Source organism: Pogoniulus pusillus, chromosome 15, assembly GCF_015220805.1.
Source record: "Pogoniulus pusillus isolate bPogPus1 chromosome 15, bPogPus1.pri, whole genome shotgun sequence".
Lineage (NCBI taxonomy): Eukaryota > Metazoa > Chordata > Aves > Piciformes > Lybiidae > Pogoniulus > Pogoniulus pusillus.
In genome coordinates, this window is record NC_087278.1 from 18,474,707 (window position 1) to 18,494,770 (window position 20,064).

Here is a 20,064-nt window from a genome sequence, read left to right on the forward strand (position 1 = left end):
GAGCAGCAGCAATGGGTGTGGGAACAAAACGCAGACAGAAAAAGACATTTTAAGCAAGAGGCTAAGCTAAGAAGGCTTCTGAAAAGCTACAGCAAAGGGGACAGCAAGGCCTTTCAAGAGACCTAGAGAACTACAGTGTGTTAAAGAGTGACAGAAGCCAAGGTCAGAACCTGCTGCGTTGGGAAGCGCTGGTTTTGGGTAGGGCTCTTACTAGCACATCAGGGACAGATTACTGCAAGTGATGTCTCAGTCGTTTCAGGACCTTGCTGTCTTTGTCTAGTTCTCCCAGGCTGAGTGCAATGCTAGTCATACAAAACCCAACTTACTCTTTTGGATACAATGGGGAGCATGTCCAAGCAAGCACTTCTGTACTTTTGGAGGCATGGCTTACTCCAAGGAGTTTTATGGTCAGCATAGTTTCCCTCGGCAGAGCTTTTATCCTTAGAGGAAAATTGACTCTAAAACAAAATAAAATTAAATAAAAGGTAAATGTGAAACTTCACCAAAAATTGAACAGTTACCACAAGTGAGATCTTTCTACATTCTTCTAGATGTCTTAACACAGCTTTATATTCCAAGAGCGGCAAGTCTGAAGAAAAATGCAACTGGCAGCTGTGTTCAACGCATTGATGAGTATTGCCTCCCCTTAGCTTGAGAAGAGGCATTATAAAACCTCATTACAGTGGTGATAACCTCTGGAGCTGACAAAGCCTGGAAAAGCTTAGTTAAAGCTTTTGCTTTAGAATTACCTTATTATTGCAGGGCTGTTTCAAAACAAGCTTCCCCTAAGGGTAAATTGTAAAGCAGTAATTATTTATTGCCTTGTGTCTTCTGCAGGAAAATGTTGCTTAAGAGTCTGAGAGTTACTTCTTGAGTACAACAGTAATTCCCTTGTTCAGATGTGCTTTGGCTGTCTGGAATTTCCCAACCACAACTTTAAGGAATATTTTGTCTTAACAATGAGGACTCCACACTTTTTAAGTGAGAAAATTCAGTTCTATCAATCATAGAATCAGCCAAGTTGGAAGAGACCTCCAAGCTCAGCCAGTCCAACCTAGCACCCAGCCTTGGCCAATCAACCAGACCATAGCACTAAGTGCCCCAGCCAGGCTTGGCTTCAACACCTCCAGGCATGGCAACTCCAGCACCTCCCTGGGCAGCCCATTCCAATGCCAATCACTCTCTCTGACAACAATTTCCTTCCAACATCCAGCCTAGACCTCCCGTGGCACAACTTGAGACTGCGTCCCCTTGTTCTGCTGCTGCTTGCCTGGGAGAAGGGAATACTCATCTCAGCTTTCTACTGACCATCAGCAAACTTGGTTGATCATTCAATTAGTTACACAGATTGTCTGAATTGATTTAAAAATCATAATTTAGAATAACTACAATAAATAATACACTGTCATGGTGTGTAACTACAGTCACTAGTGGTGTCCCTCAGGGATCAGTGCTGGGCCCCATCCTCTTTAACATCTTCATAGATGATCTGGATGAGGGCATCGAGTCAGTCATCAGCAAGTTTGCAGATGACACTAAGCTGGGGGCAGATGTGACTGAGCTGGAGGGCAGAAGGGCTCTGCAGCGGGACCTTGACCGCCTGTACAGATGGGCAGAGGCCAATGGGATGGGGTTCAATAGCTCAAAGTGCAGGGTGCTGCACTTTGGCCACAACAACCCCATGCAGAGATACAGGCTGGGGTCGGAGTGGCTGGAGAGCAGCCAGACAGAGAGGGATCTGGGGGTACTGATTGATACCCGCCTGAACATGAGCCAGCAGTGTGCCCAGGTGGCCAAGAGAGCCAGTGGCATCCTGGCCTGCATCAGGAGTGGTGTGGTCAGCAGGAGCAGGGAGGGTCATTCTGCCCCTGTACTCTGCACTGGTCAGACCACACCTCGAGTACTGCGTTCAGTTCTGGGCCCCCCCAGTTTAGGAAGGACATTGAGATGCTTGAGCGTGTCCAGAGAAGGGCGACGAGGCTGGTGAGAGGCCTCGAGCACAGCCCTACGAGGAGAGGCTTAGGGAGCTGGGGTTGTTTAGCCTGGAGAAGAGGAGGCTCAGGGGTGACCTTATTGCTGTCTACAACTACCTGAAGGGTGGTTGTGGCCAGGAGGAGGTTGCTCTCTTCTCTCAGGTGGCCAGCTCCAGAACAAGAGGACACAGCCTCAGGCTGCGCCAGGGGAAATTTCGGCTCGAGGTGAGGAGAAAGTTCTTCACTGAGAGAGTCATTGGGCACTGGAATGGGCTGCCTGGGGAGGTGGTGGAGTCGTCGTCCCTGGGGCAGTTCAAGGCAAGGTTGGATGTGGCACTTGGTGCCATGGTCTAGCCTTGGGCACTGTGGTAAAGGGTTGGACTTGATGATCTGTGAGGTCTCTTCCAACCTTGGTGATACTGTGATACTGTGTGAAATAATACACTTTGTGGTGTACAGAAAAATCATGTCTATAACCACCCACATATGTGCAAGTCCACCTTTTATTTTTCCTGATGAGGATGTTTAAGGTGGATGGTGCTTTTCTAGCTTTTTCCATCTATATTCAGTGCAGACTTCCATTTCTCCAGTGGGAAAGTAAAATTAATTACATCTCTCTGCATAAACAAAATCAATACAAGAAGCTAAAGGCTAAGAGAATTATTCTGCGTGGACCACATCAGCACTATGAAAACAGATGCACCTAAACTTGAGATTAAGAGAGCAAACCAGAAGATAAATATCAATACCACAGATTCCATTTAGTTGTCAGGTATTGAATCTGGACTGGCAGGACAATGCAGCTCTTGGCAGCTTTAAACAGGAGTAGTCCTACTTAAGCAGTAAGTAAATACATAGAAATTGCTATTTTAAAAGTATAGCAGCCTGAAAAACAAGGACTATGGATAGCAGAAAGAAAGGAACAGTATAAGGTAAAATTAGTATGAGATTTCTGCTCCTAATTCCACATCTGTCAAAGTCCTATCAGCTTTGGAAAAGTTCCCCTGCATGCACAAGGGAGCCAGTGAAAAAAGTAGCTGCTTTGCAGCTGAAAGTTTGAAGTACCCCAAATTATCATCAATGTCAGAATTTCAGATGTCAGCCCTAAGCCTTTGAAAATTATTCAGATTTGCATACCTCTCTCTTTGAATAATAAAGCAAGACAGCAATTTCTCACCCTCTCTGATTAACATGAACAGAACTGAGATGCAATTCTCAACTGTCTTCCCACATGGCCCTATTTATAGCTTCCGACTCTGCTTCCCCTGTCTCATGCCCTCTTCCTCACTCATAATTAGTTAGAAACAATTATTAGGAGACTGGTTGGTATGCTGCAGTTAGTTTGTTCTCTTTTTCATGTACAGGCAAACAACCCTGCCCATGCTGCATAAAATGTTCAGCTAAGAGTTACATTTTATGCAGCATTAATGCTGGGGAGAAATAAAGCTAAAAAACTGAGGTGTGCGTTTTCTAACACAGGCAGTTGTTAACACTCCCTGGGAACTCTGAGCCAGGGAAAAACCTCACAGTATCCTTACCACAGAAAAGAGAGTCTCCCTAGGACACAGTATTACCAGCAGATCCAGAAAGGGGACCCTGCCACTTAGCTCTGCTCTGCTGAAGCCTCATCTGCAGTACTGTGTCCAGCTCTGGAGACCTCAGTATAGGAAGGACTGGGACTTGATGGAGCATGTCCAGAGGAGGGCCACAAACATCATCAGGGGGTTGGAACACCTCTACTAAGAGGCTGAAGGAGCTGGGTTGTGCAGCCTGGGGAAAAGAAGGCTCCAGAGAGCCTTCCAGTACCTACAAGAAGGATGGAGTGAGATTGTTTACAAAGGCCTGAGGTGACAAGGGGCAATGGCTTCAAATTAGAGAAGAGCAGATTGAAACTAGATGTCAGAATCAAGTTCTTTACTATGAGGGTGGTGGAACACTGGAACAGGTTGCCCAGGGTGGGTGGTTGGGGTCACATCCCCAGAGGTATTCAAAGTGAGGCTCAACAGGGCGCTGAGCCAGCTGATCTAGTTGAGGAGGTCCCTGCTGGCTGCAGGGTGACCTTTGGAGGACCCTTCCAGCCCAGCCCACTGTACGATTCTATGCATATAGAGCAGTAGCAGATGCACACCAGCAGAGGAAGATGTGGGTAACTCTGACAAGACCTGGACATCCCAGGGATTACACTTTGGGCTAAAGAGCTCCAAAACCTCCACGCCGGTGGCACATGGTCCGTAGAGAAGAGGATATCTGTAGTGCTTTCAGGAGCTTTGATTAATGTGCCTCTGAGCTTTCCCAGCTGGAACTGTCCTTTCTGAGTGAAATGGGTGACTAAGAAGCAGAAAGTAAACAGAACAGCAGCCAGAAATAAGGCATGCTGCAGGTGAATGATTTCAGCTGGAGCTGAGAAGAGGAGGAAAGCTACTCCCTGGGAAGATGCTACTCACAGATGTTAAAGTTACACAGAGTGTTTCAGAGGGCAAAGGCTCAATACTGTAAGAGTGCTCCACAATCCCAGGCTTTACCATGAGAGAGAATAAACAAAACAGACCAACCAAAATGTGAAGAGGGAAGTCCAATGCCAAGAAAGTATCTGAGAAGATGGATGCTAAGTCCATGGTTCATGTCTGTAGTGTTGACACAAATCATGGAGAAGAGAAAAAGAGCAAGTGATGGAATAAATATCTTGAGAGCAGGCAGTGAAGAGGACTTCTGGGCTTGTCACACTACGTGCTAGGTAGTACCAGCAAGCCTGGATTCTGTACCAAGGTGACTATCCCATTTTCCACTGACAACACAGAAGTGCTACATAAAAATGAATACTCTTAAAATAATATGAACAAAAGAAGGACTACAAAAAGCAGCCTCCTTAGGTACCAAGGGAAGAATGTGGGGGCACCTAATCCCTGGGATGGTTTAACACCAGGAAGGACGAGGAGGCTTTGAGCAATGTGGTTTAGCAGGAGGTGTCCCTGCCCGTGGCACAGAGGTTGTGACTAGATTATCTTTAAAGTCTCTTCCAACTCAAGTCATTCTATAGCTCTATGATCAAGTGATTCCTACCTTTTGTGAGAACATTCTGGGAAATACTAAACAGGAGAAAAGGCTCCAGCAGGACCTCATGTTTAAACACAAGATCCTATCAAAGTCCAGAAGGCAACTGGCTACAGCAGTCAGCTGGGATGACATTAAAATCAGCAAATTCCTAACCATCAAAGCACTACTCTCCACTCTTTTCACTTGTTCAAGGCAATTCCAATCTAAGATCAGGACCCATTTTGAATTAGTTATGTTTAGTTTGCAGCCTGCTGCATCTTTCATTGTGCAGCAAATACCTGAGGTCCTGATGCTGTAGCTCTTTCCAGTGACCTTTTCACCACATGCATTTCCAATGGTGGTGTCAGGTCAGTGGTTGGACTCAGTGACCTTAGAGGTCTTTTCCAACCAAAACAATTCTATGATCCTAGGAATTCAGTCTCTGAGAGGTAACTACACCACTTTCACCACTGATACTGCAGGGCAGGCACTGGGGAAGCCCTAGACTAGGCATAGCAGCAGATGGGAAACAGATTGAGGGGATGAATTTGGGAATGAGATTCAGAAACATAGAGACTGGGATCGAAGGCATAACTGAGAGTCCTCTTTGGCTGCTGGCCACCGAAGAAGCTTGACCCTTGTGATCCCTCAGCTTGATACTGCATATGGTGTACAGTGAATGGAATACCTTAGGATCACCTGTCCTGCCTGCTCCTCTTCACAGGTGCAAACTTCTAGTTTCTGCACCAGCAATATGGTACACAAAGTTTAGCAGTGACCTCAGTCTGCATAGGAGGAAGTATAAGCAAGAGCTTTTCTGTATACCAGTCCTTGGTACTAACTATAAACACATCAAGTGTGATTCCTTCCAGAGGCAGACACTGTCTGCAAAAACGTGTCCTTGGCTTCAGAAAGTGCAGCCACTCACAAGAGACTCAGTAAAGGTGAAATCGCTGCATAGAATTAGTTCTGTCCTAGCTCAGAGCAGGACACAAAGTTATGCTGTAGGAAGCATGGCACAATAACACAGCCACTCCCTGTCTTTGTGGGAAAGGATTGGACTTTCTTGGTAAGTGCTGTGTTAGGTCTGCAATAAGAACAGAATCTCTTATCATGTTCATGTTCTGCAGTAAATCCCTGCTTTATAAGCCTGTCTTTTCTGAGTAGTGCTGGCCTTGCCAACCTAGGTGCATGTTAGTGACTCAGAGAAAGGCAGAGAGAGCTCCAGCTCTAAGGCTGAAGAGTTATGAATTGTGCTCTGTATTCAACTGTAATTTAAAAGAACACAGCTCACCTTCCAGCTTTGCAGCCTTGGTTCAGCTATAATGCAGCCAAGCTGCCTGCAGATTTAGAATACAGTAAACAGCAATGGGAAATGAAAACACAAAGGCTGCAAATACAAACACCTCTTACTCAGGCAACCTGAATAATAAAACATTGCCACCAAACTAATCATGAATAAAAAAGGTGCTTCCCCCTCTATTGTAAATATGGTTTTGTCATCCCATTGCCTTAACTGAATCCTGCTTTAATGTGCACTTCTTTTTTCAGTGGAGTTGTTTTCCTCAAAGCAGAAAGGAAGGTGACAGGCAGCAGGTAGCCTTTAATCTTCCATGCTCAAAGTAAAGGTCCTCATTTTAAAACTGCAGATCCTTCTTATGAAAAAAAACACACAATCCCAACACAACCAACAAAAGCAAGAAACAAAACCAGCCTCGTCCAGCACAAAAAAACAAAACAAAAACCCAACAACAACCACAAACCAAAGCAAACAGGTTGCCCAGGGAGCTTGTGGATGCTCACTCTCTGGAGGTGTTCAAGGCCAGGCTGGATGAGGCCTTAGACAGGCTCTTCTAGTGGGAGGTGTCACTACCTATAGCAGGGGGTTGGAACTGGATGAGCTTTGAGGTCCCTTCCAACCTAACCCCTCCTATGAGTCTATAAAAACCCTTAAAGAACCATTACTAGTGCCCAAGCTGGGCTGTATACTTCCTAAAGATGAATCCAAAGGGTGGAAGTCCTCAAAAGAGAACAGAAATACAGTTCTAGGCTGAAGGAGGGAGGCTGAGGGAGCTGAGGGTGTGCAGCCTGCAGAAGAGGAGGCTCAGGGCAGACCTCATTGCTGTCTACAACTACCTGCAGGGAGGCTGTAGCCAGGTGGGGTTGGGTTCTTCTGCCAGACAAGCAGCCACAGAAGGGGACACAGTCTCAAGTTGTGTCAGGGGAGGTCGGGCTGGATGTTAGGGGAGGAAGTTGTTGGCAGAGAGAGTGATTGGCATTGGAATGGGCTGCCCAGGGAGGTGGTGGAGTTGCCATGCCTGGAGGTGTTGAAGCCAAGCCTGGCTGGGGCACTTAGTGCCATGGTCTGGTTGATTGGCCAGGGCAGAGTGCTAGGTTGGACTGTCTGAGCTTGGAGCTCTCTTCCAGCCTGGTTGATTTTATGATTCTATGATTGATAGAACTGAATTTTCTCACTTAAAAAGTGTGGAGTCCTCATTGTTAAGACAAAATATTCCTTAAAGTTGTGGTTGGGAAATGCCAGACAACCAAAGCACATCTGAACAAGAGAACTGCTGTTGTACTCAAGAAGTAATTCTCAGTCTCTTAAACAACATTTTCCTCCAGAAGACACAAGACAATAAATAACTGGACATAAATAATATAATAAATAAGTAATGAATAGGGTTGGGTGATTGGCCAGGACTGGGTGCTAGGTTGGACTAGATGAGCTTGGAGGTCTCCTCCAACCTGGTTGATTCTATGATTCTACGTTGATTGGTCAAGGCTGGGTGCTAGGTTGGACTAGATGAGCTTGGAGGTCTCCTCCAACTTGGTTGATTCTATGATTCTAGTTTTCCTCCAGGGTGCCTCCAGTGAATAAAAGCCATTTCAAACCATCTTAGCTTAGTCCAATTTCTCTCCACTTGGGCATTCTGCTCCATTCTCACTCCCATCTCCCTAAGTTTCTCTGAATTCTGTGGAATTTAAGTTGCTCAGAAGAAATAAATGTCCAAGATGTAAAATCCCTCAGACAAACATATATTGAAACTTACTTCTCATTCCAGTCAGCCAGGAAAAAGAAAGATCTTCTCACTGGTACTTTTTTGCAGATCTTCACGTGGCAGATTGTCTTCCCAGCATAAGTTAGAGCAGAGGAAAATGAGAAAACTTTGTAGCTACAGAATGGATAAAAGAACAAGAAAGAACACAGAAGGTGAGTTGCAGCATGTCCAGCACAGGAGACTGGGGGTTAACTTTCCCCAGAGCTGTGAAATTCTGTCCTTCTGTTACAAAAAAGAATCAACACAATAAATCTCATCATTATGTGTGGGTTGCTTGAGGTTTTAATTTTGGAGTTCAAGAAAAGTACTCAGGGCAGCTAGATTCTGTCCCATGCTTCTGTTATTAAGACTAATTGATTTTTTTCATGATTGCAGTCAAGAGAAGTTTGGACTTCCATTTTCCCATCTGTGAGAAAAGCAGGCAGGAGCTAAAACAACATGGACATGAAAAGCCTGGCTGGGGCACTTAGTTGGTTGCGGCTGGGTGCTAAGTTGGACTGGCTGAGCTTGGAGGTCTCTTGCAGCCTGGTTGGTTCTGTGATTTATTACAGCAAAAGCATTAAGCCCTTTGTGCTGGCCTCCCTCAGCCACATCAGCTTCAGGGGTGAGCTCATTGCTGTCTACAGCTACCTGATGGGAAGTAGCCAGGTGGGGCTGGGCTCTTCTGCCAGGCAAGCAGCAATAGCAGAAGGGGACGCAGCTCAAAGTTGTGCCAGGGGAGGTCTAGGCTGGATGTTAGGAGGAAGTTGTTGGCAGGGAGAGTGATTGGCATTGGAATGGGCTGCCCAGGGAGGTGGTGGAGTCGCTGCTCAGCCAGTCCAACCTAGCACTCAGCCCTGGCCAAGCAACCAGACCATGGCACTAAGTGCCCCAGCCAGGCTTGGCTTCAACACCTCCAGGCATGGCAACTCCACCACCTCCCTGGGCAGCCCATTCCAATGCCAATCACTCTCTCTGCCTACAACTTCCTCCTAACATCCAGCCTAGACCTGCCCTGGCACAGCTTGAGACTGTGTCCCCTTCTTCTGTTGCTGCTTGCCTGGCAGAAGAGACCAACCCCACCTGGCTACAGCCTCACTCAGATATAGGCTGGCAGCTGATTTTTTGGGGGTTGTAGAAACAAAGGCAGCCAAACATGAGGCTAAGTAACATTCTGGCAGTGGCAAAACATAAGGCACAGTTGATATGTGATTTAAATGAGATAGAACAACAAACTGGTAAGAGAAACAGGGAGGACTGAAAGTACAGTAAGGAAGGACTCAGTTTTACAGTATTCTTCTGCAAACTGCAATTTCTGTATCTATGCTTTTAACGGGGACACTAAGACAGGAATGGAAAATTGGAGTGCATAAACAGAGAGATTAACAAAAAGTTAATTCACAGAAGTGAGCCTGAGATGAATTGGCAGGACAGTAACAGGACTCTGTAAAACATAAGACAACTCACCCTCCCTTATTCCAAATAAGAAAAGCTGTTTGTCACATACTGGGATGCACAATTCAGGATGGTAAGGGATGTGCAAATACACATACCACAGAACTCTAATATTTATAATACATATATTAAATATATATATATATTGTAGAATGGTTTAGGTTGGAAGGGAGCTCAAGGATCATCACGTTCTAATGCCCTGCCATAGGCAGGGACACCTCCCACTAGAACAGATTGCTCAAGGCCTCATCCAATCTGGCCTTGAACACCTCCAGAGGTGAGCAGTCACAACCTCCCTGGGCAATCTGTGCCAGTGTCTCACCACCATATATGCAGCATATCATAAAATATGACCTTTGGAAAGGGCAAACGAGAACCATGGCAGAGTCAGAATGAATCTATGCAGTCCAGAAGTAAGGACAGAGAGTAGGTGATAAAGTTAGCAAAAGAAACTGAGGAAAGCCTGGCAAGAGAGACAAGGAGGAAGAGATTGCCACTTTCCCTTGCTTGGATGTAGCACTCAGTTCATCAGTGCCCTTTAGGTTTTCTGTAGCTTCCCATTTTTTCTGGTAAAGGAAAATGCAGTGGTAATGGCATAACCATCTGAAAATCAGGATAGGGCTTTTAGTGTATTTATTACCCTGATTAATGCAAACTCTCTCAGATTTTTATTAACCTTCTAATTACAGCTAATGATGTATAGTACACATTCTTGCTCGTAGTCTAATGCAAATGATCCCACTGTTTTTTAATCAGTCATTTGGAATCCAAAGTAAAGTGGGAACAAGGGGAAAGTATTAATAAAAACTGAGAATAGCATCTGGACCCATAAAAGTAATGCTGACAGACTGTAGTCATCTATCCTCCTTTGATCACACTGGAGTGGTAAGAGAACACCAATTTAGAGCAGAGTAGGAAAAGCAGCTTCTTGAAGAGACAACTAATTTGGTCCAATAAAGACTACAGAAAAGAATAGTTTAATCAGCTGTTTGTTAGAACAGCTCCTTTCCTGCACTCCACTGATTCCTTTAGTATACTTGGACTTGTGAACTATGCTGCTTTTGATGGTAAGGATGGTCAATGCACATTCTTAGCCAAGTAGCATGGTTTGAATGTATCAAAACCTGCTGATAAAGCCTAACTAAGACTGGGTTAAGCAATGGCACCTTGCTTACCAATGCCAACTTGGTAAGCTGGTTTTCAACCCTTCCAGTTACCTGCACTGTAGAACCCAGCCCAAGTTCCAGTTCAAACTTCCTCTGCCTGCAGTGCACGCCCTTTGCTCCCTCCTGCTGAGCAAGCCCAGAAGCATTTGCACACATACCCATCAAGGCCAGTGCTCTGATGTTATTTCTGTTACCCTCCTTCCACGCTGGTCCAGGGCAACCATCCAGTCTGCCTCCTTCATTTCCCATTTATCTATTGAGCCCAAAGTCTCCTTGTCAGTCAGGCTTAAGTCAAAGTATCACAGTATCATCAGGGTTGGAAGAGACCTCACAGATCATCAAGTCCAACCCTTTACCACAGAGCTCAAGGCCAGACCATGGCACCAAGTGCCACGTCCAGTCCTGCCTTCAACAGCTCCAGGGACGGCGACTCCACCACCTCCCCGGGCAGCCCATTCCAGTGTCCAATGACTCTCTCAGTGAAGAACTTTCTCCTCACCTCCAGCCTAAATTTCCCCTGGCACAGCCTGAGGCTGTGTCCTCTTGTTCTGGAGCTGGCCACCTGAGAGAAGAGAGCAACCTCCTCCTGGCCACAACCACCCCTCAGGTAGTTGTAGACAGCAATAAGGTCACCCCTGAGCCTCCTTTTCTCCAGGCTAACCAATCCCAGCTCCCTCAGCCTCTCCTCGTAGGGCTGTGCTCAAGGCCTCTCCCCAGCCTCGTCGCCCTTCTCTGGACACGCTCAAGCATCTCAATGTCCCTCCTAAACTGGGGGGCCCAGAACTGAACACAGTACTCAAGGTGTGGTCTAACCAGTGCAGAGTACAGGGGCAGAATGACCTCCCTGCTCCTGCTGACCACACCATTCCTGATGCAGGCCAGGATGCCACTGGCTCTCTTGGCCACCTGGGCACACTGCTGGCTCATGTTCAGGCGGGGTATCAATCAGCACCCCCAGATCCCTCTCTGTCTGGCTGCTCTCCAGCCACTCCGACCCCAGCCTGTATCTCTGCATGGGGTTGTTGTGGCCAAAGTGCAGCACCCTGCACTTGGAGCTATTGAACGCCATCCCCTTGATGTTGATCTGTTGGAAGGTAGGAGAGCCCTGCAGAGGGACCTGGACAGGCTGGATGGGTGGGCAGAGGCCAATGGGATGAGATTTAACAAGGCCAAGTGCAGGGTTCTGCACTTCGGCCACAATAACCCCAAGCAGCGCTATAGGCTGGGGACTGAGTGGCTGGAGAGCAGCCAGGAGGAAAGGGACCTGGGGGTACTGATAGATAGTAAGCTGAAGATGAGCCAGCAGTGTGCCCAGGTGGCCAAGAGAGCCAATGGCATCCTGGCCTGCATCAGGAACAGTGTGGCCAGTAGGACAAGGGAGGTTATTCTTCCCCTGTACTCAGCACTGGTCAGGCCACACCTTGAGTACTGTGTCCAGTTCTGGGCCCCTCAATTCAAGAAAGATGTTGAGGTGCTGGAACGTGTCCAGAGAAGGGCAACAAAGCTGGTGAGGGGCCTGGAGCACAAATCCTATGAGGAGAGGTTGAGGGAGCTGGGCCTGTTTAGCCTGGAGAAAAGGAGGCTCAGGGGTGATCTTATTACTGTCTACAACTACCTGAAGGGGCATTGTAGCCAGGTGGGGGTTGGCCTCTTCTCCCAGGCAACCAGCAACAGAACAAAGGGACACAGTCTCAAGTTGTGCCGGGGTAGGTATAGGCTGGATGTTAGGAAGAAGTTCTTCACAGAGAGAGTGATTTCCCATTGGAATGGGCTGCCCAGGGAGGTGGTGGAGGCACCGTCCCTGGAGGTGTTCAAGAAAAGACTGGATGAGGCACTCAGTGCCATGGTCTAGTTGACTGGCTAGGGCTGGGTGATAGGTTGGACTCGATGATCTTGGAGGTCTCTTCCAACCTGGTTGATTCTATGATTCTATGATTCCTTGGGCTCTGCCCATCTGCCCAGGCGGTAAAGGTCCCGCTGCAGAGCCCTTCTGCCCTCCAACTCAATCACATCTGCCCCCAAAGTCAATGCACTTTGTGCTAGAAAACCAGAGGAGATACACCCATTCACTCTGCCTCTAACCTTAATATAGGAGTATCAGCAAAGAAAGGGACATGAGCCAGTATCCATGAAAAATGTTATCTAAGAGATAACAGCTCTTCCTGTGAACACCCGCTGAATCTCCTCTTACCTGTTCACCCAAGCATCTGGGATGTTATGGGCAGCATAAACAGTGAAGCTGAGCTGGGAATCTAGGCTGATGTCTGCACACAACGGGATTTTAGGTATGCTGGCAAGCTGGAAATTCACATCAAAGCTGCTGCTGTAAACATGGATGAGACAAGAAATGGCCATGGAGAGCTCAGTCACAGCAGCCTCTATTAACGCTGGGAAAAGAGACAAAGAGACAAATAAAGGTTAGCAATAGGTCACCTATGAAGAATCATATTTATCTTAAGCCATCAGTTACAGCTTTGAAATGCTTCCTAGTAGAATTTAATTAAAATGACATGAGCTACCAAGTGAAGCCAATTAGCCATCTGTGCTCCTCCATCCAGCCTTAGCTCCTTCCTGCTGGATCATTAACAGTCTGTCAGTGCAGCGCTTTCAAAGGAAGGCATTTCCAAGGCAAGCATCTTACACCACAGTAACTTGGTCTGTGCCTCAGATAGGCCATTTTAATCTGTTAATCATTTTCCTGGAAAGATCTTTATGATGTGTTTTCTAATTGCAGCATCTGAGTAGCTCCTTAGTTCAAGGGAACTGGTGATGCAGCAGGAAAAGGGAGAGAAGGCACTGGTTTAACATTGAGACTGTTGTAACCATAGGTAATCAGTTCCTGAAATACATAACATAGATGTAACAGCAGGCACAATCTGACATAGTCGGATTCAGATGGTCACAGTGCACAGTGATGGAGATGTGGTGTGCAGGCTAAACCCTCACTTATATCACATCTATTTATGCTACTGCCTATGGCTTCAGCTTTGCAGTTCTCTTTCTCTGCAGTTACTGGCTTTTATCCATCCTCCTTCTCTCTGTGTATCTGGAGCAGCCAGGGATTGCCTGATTGACAGTGAAATTAAACCCCCTGGTCCGAGCAGCCTCCATCGAGTGAGCAGAGCTGGTACAAGCACTGAGGCAAGGCAAGGGTTAAGAGACAAGTGTCAGATTGCATTTTACCATTCCAAGATCAGCATAATTCATCTTCCAAGAGAAATAACCCAACTTCTCTTTGCCATCCTCTCCTCTAACTCATGATCAAAAACATACTCTCGCCACCTTTTCCAGTCCCTGACATACTCTCTAAACCCGTCTGGCCGCAGTGTCCAGCAGCCACCCATTGGATGCTTAATGGTGTCTCCCGAGAAAACAATCATTTCCAGGAACAGCAAGCCTGGCCCTTGCTTGTATTAGCTCCTCACCCTCAGGACAGGTGCAGGACTGATGTAACACTAATACTGAGCAGATGCAGTTTCCCACCACCAATTTCAAACCAAATGATTACTGTTTCCACCTAGTAGTTGAAGAATAGAATGGTTTATCCCTTGAAACAAATTTAGAAGTCTCCTGCTGCCCAGAAATCAATAAAAAATATCTCTCTGTTTTATCAGCCGTGGTAAATTTTGTCTAATTTGGGTGGGTTTTTTTGAGAACTAAGGGCTTGTAGATTCAGAAACTTGTCTTGTCTAATCCTGCAACCACAGCAACAACTTAGAGTTGAAAAGCCATGCTGAGATTTGAAACTACTGCAAGAAACGTGAAACACAACCACACTGCAAAGCAAAAAAGTGATTTTTTCTGAGGCAGAGTGGGTTTGTCCTAGGAAAAGGAAGAGACATTTCCAGTTCCATATAGGAAGACTCTCAGAAAACCTTTGTTTTTATGATCATATCCAGTATCAGCTATCAACCCCAAGTGCAATTTGCAAACCTTTACACCCCCCAAATGTAATGGCAACTTCATTAAATGCATCACCATCAAGGTATCTGAGTTCTGTCTTTACTTGAGAAGACAGCAACTGCAGCAGTTCAGTTGGAAGAGACCATTGGTTTCTAACCATAAGTTCCTGGTGCACACCAGATTTTCTGGGGTGGGTCCCAGAGGACTACTGAACAGATTCCAACAGTTGCTTGTTATGCCTGCTCTGGTGAAATCCTTGCCTGAAGTAGCAAGGCTCTAGATATTGCATAAAGATTCCTCCACCAGCCTTTGAGAAAGGTGGTGAATGACAAGTATCAGACCTCTGATCGTCTTCACTTAAGGATTAAAGCAGTTTCTAAACAAACTACTGAGTGAGGTTTTGATTTCAGTGTTTTTCTCTTCTGTGATAGAGAGAAGCTATAATGAATTCAAAATACATCTCATCCTCAGGGTAACAGCTATCACTTGGGCAAAGAGGTGGAGAATAAAAAGTTGGAGTAACTGTTTGTTCTTGCTGTTCAAATTTGATCCTTTTTCCTTCAAGAGAAACAGGAACACATAGAAGAGACAGAAGAGCAGAAATGCAAGATGCAGTCCGTCTCCTTGGCTGTCAATGCTGACTTCATCTGCAATTGTGGGGTTTAGTTTTCCAGAGATCAGGGGGGAAAAACATTGCCAGCATTGAGCTAAGGTGGTGATTTCACTTTGCTTTTGGGTTACAGGCTTGCAAGCCTTTGCGTGCCTGCAATTCTAGCTGGCTAAGCACAATCAAGTAAAAAGAGGGGGAAGAAAATGAGGAGGAAAAGGAAATGGAAGTGATTTGAGCAGGAAGACACAACTCACCAGCTAGCTGGTTTCCACTCTACTTACTTTACTTCTCTTGAACAGGTGAATATATCACGTAATTTTGTCTCAGGCTCAGTGTTCCCAGGTCAGTGGGTGGGAGACCCACGGTGTTATCACGACGATGAGCGCCGAGAAGATGGAAACTGAGAAACACTTGTGATGGCAAAAGGAAAGATGTGTGGAATGGCTTTGCCCTCCTTTTGGGGTCAAGCCTAGGTTCCAGCAGATAGGTTTTGATTACAACAGCAAGTGAGGATGCAATAATCAGACATGCACATGATAACTAGGGTTTTCTGCCAATGCTCATTAGCCTAAGTATTTGGCTTGGGTTTAGAAGTTAGAGTAACAGGAGCAGATGCAGGGCATGTAATCCATTACCACAGCAATGGAAGTATAGCACTGCATGGAAGAGGTCAGTCTGAAATTTGATGGCTTTGGATAACTTTGCATGTTAGTTTCTCCACAGAATGACTACAGGTCAGGAATCTTCTGACTTGTTGCATTTTCTATTAGTATAGGACTGAAAGGATTCTCAAATTGTTATGGAACTTGAGTATGCCATGGTCAAGCAAAGAAGCATCACCCTTTATAGTTGAAGATTTCCTGGCATAAATAGGTGCAGACAAATAGAGGGTAAAAAAAAAATAAATAATCTGATCCCTTTACTGTTATTCAATAAATCAAATTGTCCTTGAGGAAGCTGCCAAGTAAATGAAGTCCTAATTTGGAAATACCTTCAAGCAGAGGGAAGTTTTAGATCCTTACTGGACAAGTGTCCTGAACAACATGTAAATGAAGTTGTTTCTAAGGCAGCTGTTGACTAAGATCTATTCATTCTTCTCACTATCCACAAGTAGTTGCTCTTAAGAGTCTTGGGATAAATTACTTTATTCAAGGAAGAAGAATCCTACAAACTGTATTTACCTTCTGCACCTGTGCATCCTACCCCAACACCCTGGCCCTCCAGCTGCTCAGGTTTTCCTGGCAGCCTGCAAATGCAATTCTAATTCTTTGTTTGCTGCTCATGAAGTTGAATAAAGGTGAAACAAGAAGCCTGGCATTTAGAATTCTTCATGGGAACCACCTCTGTGTTTGAACGGCTGCCACCATCGTCTAGTTGGTTCACCTTTTTCCCTCTCTGAGCACACTGTAATTGAGAAAATCAGATAGAGGGGGAAAAGAAAGAGGGAAACAAAAGCACTGTTGAGGCCATTCTTCCCTTCTAACAAAGCAGAGAGAGAGAGACACTCCCAGCTACCTCAAAGTTCAGATGGAGGGCCCTTCAAAACCATCCACATAGCATCCCTGGCTGCACATCACAGCCCAGCCAGAGGGGTAGAACAGAATCTGTGCAACAATCTGGCTGTATCCTCTGAGAACCCAATACAGGCACCCACAGCAAAGGAGACTCCTGCTCATCCCTCCATCTGCAAGGTGCTCTGCAGTAATGCTAACAGATCAGCTCTGGGAAACTCTGTGCCACCTACATATGTGTAAAGTAACACTTTACCTTTGCCTTGTGTTTCCACACTCTGAGGTGAGCTCTGTAAAGACAAAACCCAAGGGAAAAACTGTCAGTTACTCAGAACAGACCAGAGAGCAGTTATAATGGCTTTAGGAGCAGTACCCATGGAAAAGAAGGTGAGAACTGGAAGGATGTATCCCAGCGTTATGACGACAGAAGACACGACTGGGGGTCAGGGTGCCATGACCTGCTTTCTCCAGCTCTTCCACCTCTTTCTGCTAGCATCTCAGACAAGCCACTCAGGATCTGATTTCTGACAGCGTTTAGGCATGTCAGGATACAAAGAAGCACCTACCAACATTCAAGGTGCAGACACATTTCCAGCCTCTGCATTGGTATAAGAGAGATAAGAACACCCTTTTGCATGCCTCCTCTCCTCCGGCGTGAATCCCACGAGCACACTGAGCACACAGGCAGAGCCTCAGCATCTGTCCAAAACTGAGCACCAAGCCTTCTCTCAAGTGGCCCACCTTCCACCTGTGCCAAATCAGCAAAGACAGGCAAGCAGAGACAGCCACGAGGAAGTACTGGGTGCATGGATTTAGGGAGTGTTTATGCCGTTGGTGCCCAAACACAGCTCTTGTATGTGGATTCCCACCTCTCACACCACACTGCTGGCAGCAAGAACTGGATACTCATGAGCACTGGAAGGACAGATCTGGTTCTCTCTTTGGTTGTTTTTTGTTGGTTTGGTGGTTTTTTGGTTAAAATAAACTCTACTCCAATAAGTGCATAAGCTTAATAACTGCCATCAGCCCGATGTTTCTCCAAGCTTCTCAGATACAGGGCAAAACTCAGTATGGCTACACTGACTCTGCCTCCCCACCCACACAGGAAGAAACACCATGGCAGGTAGCTCTGCACATCCTGGTGGCATAGGTGGCAGCTAAAGCCCAGAGATGCAGGTGGAACTCAGCCTCAGCTCAAGGGCAAGCACAGGTGACCAGCTTCACCTGATGGCTGCTCAGTCTGCCACATCTCTGCCAGGCTCTGGCAGACTTGCATGTACAAAGGTGACACAGAAATAAGCCAGAGGTACAAATCCTGACCAGAGACACTAGCAAGCTAATTCTGTGTTTCAGCATTGCCCATGGCTAGCACCACTTGAATCCACAGCCCTTTACAGTCACTAATCCCTTTGCATCAAGTCAAGGATGCTCCACATAACTACATATGTAGTCAGCAAGATGCTTCTTAAAAATTACAACACATACAGAGGTGACCTAAGAAAGACAAGGCTGGATGCACGTTCTCCCTCTGCTGCCCAGCTTGAAGCTGCTAGTGTTCGATAATATGAAAAGGAGTCAAATGCTTACTTCAGGGGAGGAAAAAGCAACATCCAAGATGAGAAATGTTTGTTTCTGCAATCTCTATAATGCAAAGAGACACATGAGAACAGATCTTTGTTCAGCTCTCTCACATTTTGGAAAGCAAACAACCTTTTGGAACAGCATTTACAATTTCAGCACAGTGTGGCTCATTTAATACATAGTGGATTAATGCCTGTTCTGGCAGGACTTGATCTCCTAGGACATTTTATGAGCTGCTTCAAGAAAGCAAGAAAAAACAAAAGGAGATGAAAACCATTAATTGTGCAGCTGGCCAAAAGTACCCCCCACATGGATTCTAAAATCCCAAGGGCAGGTTGGTTAGAGACTGAATGAATCACATGGATAGGGAAACACAATCAGTTAGGAAGAAGCTATCATTGGGACCTCAGTACTGGCAGTGGGGAAGCAAGAAGGAGATAATAAGTACAGTATAACTAGCACAAAAGACTGGAAGGAAATGCTCTGGTTGGTTTGGGTTTCTTTGTTTTTGGTTGATTGGTTTTGTGGTTTTGGTTGGTTGGCTTTGGGGGGTGGTTTTGTGTATTTTTGGTTGGCTGGCTTTGGGTGGTGGTTCTGGTTGGTTGGTTTTGGGTGGTGGTTCTGTGACTTTGGTTGTTTTTTTTTTTTGTGGGGGGAGGTGGTAGGGGTTTGGTTGGGATTGGTTTCATAAACCCAGAATTAAATTGGAGCACATTGAGATCTTTTTCTTGAAGTATGCAAGAACAGAATTACAGATGCAGATGCACACCTGCACAGATGCAGAAGTACACCTGCACAGATGCAGATGCACAAATAGATACTGTCCCCCTATGTAATTTACATTTGAAAGAGTAAGCAGTAGTTTCTCTGAGGCATCACACACATGGAGCTTGCCAAATGAAGACATTAAAAGGTATTCCATACAAACCCACCCCCTACATTACCCCAAAGCATCAGGAAAGCATGGTAAAAAGGCAGTTAGAACTCTTTTTTTCCTCCTGGCATCTCTCTCTTACACAATGTGTGATGCTACAGCATTGAGATGTATCAGGTAGTCCAAAAAAATGTCACTTCTCTTCTGGTGCAATTTGTCTGAAGAAAAGCCTCTCTTCTGTCTAACAAAAAGAGTGCAGGGTACTATGCTGATGAAAATAATCAGCACAATTCAAGCAGACTGACAGGATACACTAATCTCTTGAGGATTTAATACTTGTCTTGGTGCCCAGAATTCACATCACTTGTGCCTACACTTGGTAGAACTCAAAAAAGGTTTAAGGGAATGTGTGTCTCAAACAACATCCAACTGCTGAGTACTAATGTTGGCCACAGACATTCATACAGAAAGGAGAACTGCTCTATTGTCTGTGTGTAACTATCGATGAGTAGGGATAAAATCTTACTTGTTACACTCACATACTGCTCTGTACACAGCAGTTGATATAATGCCATAAAATGGGAGAGTGTCCACATTATGGAACATGCTGAAATACATTTTATCCTTTTCATGACACTTAGAGTTCAGCTGCTCTGGAGACAGAGGAGGCTCCTTAGCAAACCAGAACAGAACTTCTTCTAGACGGCTGCTAATCAACAGTGCCAGAACTGATTTCTGAGGGCAGTTAAAGGCTCCTTAGGCAGCAGCGGTGGTGCTTGCTGCTGCAGAAACACTTTGGGGTTTGGGGGTTTAATACTTCTTTTTTAAACTCCAATTCTTAGTCAGGGTTGCTTCACCAAGGAGGGAATAAGGGGAAGAGGAGTGTCAGGCAAGGTCAGAGACAGCCTTTACAGAAA

General features: G+C 45.7%; 1 protein-coding gene across 1 annotated transcript in view; it reads right to left on the minus strand.

Annotated features, from left to right (window-relative positions):
• PIK3C2G (phosphatidylinositol-4-phosphate 3-kinase catalytic subunit type 2 gamma) overlaps positions 1-20,064 on the minus strand; it is a 209,831-nt gene that overhangs the window by 122,028 nt on the left and 67,739 nt on the right. The window contains 4 exon segments of the mRNA XM_064155587.1: positions 327-458; positions 8,060-8,182; positions 12,860-13,055; positions 16,949-16,982. Coding sequence (XP_064011657.1) covers positions 327-458; positions 8,060-8,182; positions 12,860-13,055; positions 16,949-16,982 — 485 coding nt within the window.